The 5,000-nt window shown below is 40.2% G+C and overlaps 1 protein-coding gene across 1 annotated transcript in view; it reads left to right on the forward strand.

Moving 5' to 3' along the window:
- Nucleotides 1-581: 581 nt before the first annotated feature.
- LOC122262515 (troponin C) overlaps nucleotides 582-5,000 on the forward strand; it is a gene marked incomplete at its 5' end in the record, with an annotated part of 7,719 nt that continues 3,300 nt past the window's right edge. Inside the window, 3 exon segments of the mRNA XM_086547960.1 lie at nucleotides 582-725; nucleotides 1,769-1,888; nucleotides 3,839-3,970. Coding sequence (XP_086404086.1) covers nucleotides 582-725; nucleotides 1,769-1,888; nucleotides 3,839-3,970 — 396 coding nt within the window.

Below are 5,000 nucleotides of genomic sequence, written 5' to 3' on the forward strand. Positions count from 1 at the left end.
AAAAACAAAAAAAAAAAAAAAAACTCTAAAACCCTCCCTCCTTTCCCTCCACCCACCACCTCCCCCCCCCCTCAAAAGACAAAAAAAAAAAAAAAAAAAAAACTCTAAAACCCTCCCTCCTTTTTCCCTCCCTAAATACCCTTTCTCCTCCCTCCTTTCCCTCCACCCACACCTCCCCCACCCTCAAAAGACAAAAAAAAAAAAAAAAAAAACTCTAAAACCCTCCCTCCTTTCCCTCCACAGCCCACCCTCCAAAAGACAAAAGACAAAAAAAAAATCTTCTAAAACCCCCCCCCCTTTCCTTCCAAAGCCCCCCCCCCCCCCCCCCCCAAAAAAAAAAAAAAATCTTCTAAAACCAGCCCTCCTTTCCCTCCACAGCCCACCCTCCAAAAGACAAAAAAAAATCTAAAACCATCCCTCCTTTCCCTCCACAGCCCTTCTTTCCCTCCACAGCCCACCCTCCAAAAGACAAAAAAAATCTAAAACCCTCCCTCCTTTCCCTCCACAGCCCTTCTTTCCCTCCACAGCCCACCCTCCAAAAGACAAAAAAAAATTAAACCCTCCCTCCTTTCCTTCCACAGCCCTCCGTAAGGCCTTCGACTCCTTCGACACTGAGGGCCAGGGTTCCATCACCGGAGAGACCGTGGGAATTATCCTCAGGATGATGGGAATCAAGATCTCTGAGAAGAACCTCCAGGAAGTCATTGCCGAGACTGATGAGGATGGTGAGTGATGGGGGGGATGGGGGGATGGGGAGGGGGACGAGGATAGGGGGATGGGGGATGAGGATGAGGATGGGGGGATGGTGAGTTATGGTGATGGGGGATGGGGTTGGTGATGGGGGATGGGGGGTTATGGTGGTGGTTTGTTTGTGTTTGTGAGTGGTGGTGTGTTTGTGTTTGTTTGTGTATGGTGTTGTGTTTGTATGTGGTGCTGTGTTTGTGTTTATGAGTGGTGGTGTGTTTTTGTAAGGTGGTGTATCCATGGTGATTGTGATGTATTTGTGTTTGTGTATGGTGATGGTAGTGTATTTGTGTTTATGGTGATGGTGTGTTTGTGTTTTTGTAAGGTGGTGTGTCCATGGTGTTTGTGATGTGTTTATGTTTGCGTATGGTGATGGTAGTATGTTTGTGTTTATGGTAGTGGTTATCATCATCTTCAACATCAAATTTATCCTTATCATTCCTATTATTACTATCGGTATCATTCATATATATCGTGTTGTTCTTGTTTATCATCGTACCATCATTATCATTACCATTATCATCATTATTTTCATTATCATCATTATCATTATCATTGTCATTTTCATTCTCATCATTATCAATATCCTCATCCTCATTATCATTATCATCATCATCATCATCATCACCATCATCATCATCATCATCATCATTATCATCATCATCACCATCATCATCATCATCATCACCATCATCATCATCATCATCATTATCATCATCATCACCATCATCATCATCGTTTTATTGATATTAACATCAGTCGCCGGTTTCCCTTGGTTTGTCATTATTTTTTATCTATATTTATTTTTGTCTCTCTTATACTCATAATCACAATCTTGCTCATCATGATTCTCATCACGGAAATATAATCTTATTCTTTTCAATTACAATCACCGATAACATTAATTTTCTTTCAATTGTTCTTGTTCTTCATCCTTTCTGTCTTTCTTATAGTTCTTGTTCTTCATCCTTTCATCCTTTCTTTCTTATAGTTCATGTTCCTCATCCTCTTCTTCCTCCCTTAGGATCTGGTCTTCTCGAGTTCGAGGAGTTCGCTGAGCTCGCCGCTAAGTTCCTGATGGAGGAGGACGAGGAGGCGCTGAAGAAGGAGCTTAAGGAAGCCTTCCGGTTTTACGATAAGGAGTGTGAGTAGTAGGGAAGGAGTCTCTGTTATAATAGGGAAGGAGTCTCTCTTAAGGCTAACTATGTGCTTGCTGTAATAGGGAAGGAGTCTCTGTTAGGGCTAATAGGGAAGGAGTCTCTGTTAAGGCTAACTACTTGCTTACTGTAATAGGGAAGGAGTCTCTGTTAAGGCTTATAGGAAAGGAGTCTCTGTTAGGGCTAACTAGGTGCTTACTGTAATAGGGAAGGAGTCTCTGTTAAGGCTAATAGGGAGGGAGTCTCTGTTAGGGCTTATAGGGAGGGAGTCTGTTAGGGCTAACTAGGTGCTTACTGTAATAGGGAAGGAGTCTCTGTTAGGGCTAATAGGGAGGGAGTTTCTGCTAATGTTAACTACGTGCTTACTGTAATAGGGAAGGAGTCTCTGTTAGGGCTAATAGGGAGGGAGTCTCTGTTAAGGCTAACTACATGCTTACTGTAATAGGGAAGGACTCTTTGTTAAGCTAACTACATGCATACTGTAACACCACGTTGTTATCGTCATATTTCAAATTGTTTAGCGCTCTTTTTTTTATTTCGAATTTTTTCTTGTAAATCAAAGTTCTTTGCATTCTTTTTCCAAGTCAAGTCTTTTCTTGTCACTTAACGCTCTCTTGGGTTCAAGTACTCTCTTGTCTCAAATTTACAAGCCAAATATGTTTGACAATGACACAAAGACTAAAGGCACTAAAGACTAAATTCTAAAGCCTTGTTTTGCATGTCAATTTTGATGAATATTTGAAATTTTGCGTATTTTTACACATCTGCATGATCTCAGGGTGACAAGTGTGAGTGTCAGTGTTGAAGGAAGTGAAAGAGTGTGCGATTGAGGAGGGGCGGGGGGATGGGGGAAGGGGAGGGGGGGTAATTTCTCTGTGTATCGTATGATCAAAGACAGCGCACGCGTGTGACATTCCTCTCTCTGGTCTTTCTTTGTTTTTTGTTTTTTTTTATTATTCTACTACCCCCTAACCCACTTACCCCTAACCCACCCCCCCTAACCCACCCTCTCCAACCCACCCCAGCTTTTCTTTTTCCTCCTTATGTTTGTTTGTTTTCTTTCTTTCTCTCTCTCTCTCTCTCTCTCTCTCTCTCTCTCTTTTCTGTTTTATATTTGTTTTAACTATCTGTCAACATGTATATATACGTGTGTTCGTTTGTGTGTGTGTGTGCGTGTGTGTGTGTGTGTGTTTGCTTGTGTGAATATATATGTGCATGTGTTTATGTATATATGTATATGAGTATGTACGTATTTGCGTGTGCGTCTATCCATGAATGCGTATCTGCATGCATGCCTACACACCTTCACACAAACACACACACACACACAAACACACCTTCACACACACACACAAACACACACACACCCACCTTCACACACACACACACACACACCTTCACAGCTTCACACACACACACACCTTCACACACACACACCCACACAAACACACACAAACACACACCTTCACACACACACAAACACACACACAAACACACACACCTTCACACCTTCACACACACATACACACACACACACACCTTCACACACACAACACACCTTCACACACACACACACCTACACACACACACACCTTCACACACACACACACACACACACACCCACACACCTTCACACACTCACCTTCACACACACACACACACACACACACACACACACACACACACACACCTTCACACACACACCCACACACCTTCACACACACACACACACACACCACACACACACACACACACCTTCACACACACACACACACACACCTTCACACCTTCACACACACACACACCTTCACACACACACACACACCTTCTCACACACCTTCACACACACCTTCACACACACACACACCCTCACACACGCACATACACACCTTCACACACACACACGCGGAAGATTACATCCCTGCCTCTTCCACCAGGCAACGGATACATCGACAACTCAAAACTCCGAGAGATCCTGCAGGAGCTCGACCCGAGGTTATCGGAGGACGACCTCGACGCTATTATTGAAGAGGTCGACTCAGACGGCTCCGGAACCCTCGACTTCGACGGTAAGGATGAGAGGCAACGGGCGAGGAGGTGAAGGAATGAAGGAAGGAAGGTGGTTTTTGTAACTTCCCTTTCACTCGCTCGTTACCTCTCTTTTGTTTTTGTTTTTCTATCTCTCTCTAGGTTTTTCGTTTTTTTCAGATTAGGAAAAGATCTCGATTTTTCCTTCTTCTTTTTTTTCCTTTTTTTTTTTTTCTTATGAAGTTGGTGTCGTGAAGTTTTTGTTTCTCTCTCTCTCTCTCTCTCTCTCTCTCTCTCTCTCTCTCTCTCTCTCTCTCTCTCTCTCTCTCTCTCTCTCTCTCTCTTTCTCTCTAAATTCCAAACTTTTTCCGTCGGTGTTTTCTCATGTAGGTCTTAGCCGACCTTTTTTTGTTTTTTCTTCTTCTTCTTTTTTTTTTTTTTTTTTTTTTTTTAATCCATCTAAATATCTTTTTTATTTTTTTCCATTTTCTTTTATCCCTTATTTCAGCATTTTCACTTTTAGATTTTCTTCTTCTTTTTCTTCCTCTTCTTCCTCTCCCTCTCCTACCATTCCATATTATAGTATCCTATGATAAAATAATCCGTTTAATGGAAAGAAAAATAATTAATCAATATCTTATCATTATTATCAAATACCTTATTGTCATCACAGTCATGATTACAATGAGACTAATGATGAAATCGATAATTATAATGAAAACTCTAATGATGATGGCAATGATGATAATACTGATAACGGTAATGATAAAATGCTAAATAAATTGCTGTCAGCCGTAATTAATTCTGTAATAATTAGAGTGATAGTAATAAATAATCGATTGAAAACGATAGATATTAAATTCCTAGTAGATAAATAAGACAAATGGGCTCACACACTTACACACACACACACACATAAATATAAATATATATATATATATATATATATATATATATATATATATATATATAATATATATATATATTATATATATATATATATATATATATGTATATGTATATATATACATATATATATATATATATATATATATATATATATATATATAT

This window comes from Penaeus japonicus, unplaced genomic scaffold (genome assembly GCF_977035675.1).
Source record: "Penaeus japonicus unplaced genomic scaffold, GWHDUDI00000001_assembly GWHDUDI00000020, whole genome shotgun sequence".
NCBI lineage: Eukaryota > Metazoa > Arthropoda > Malacostraca > Decapoda > Penaeidae > Penaeus > Penaeus japonicus.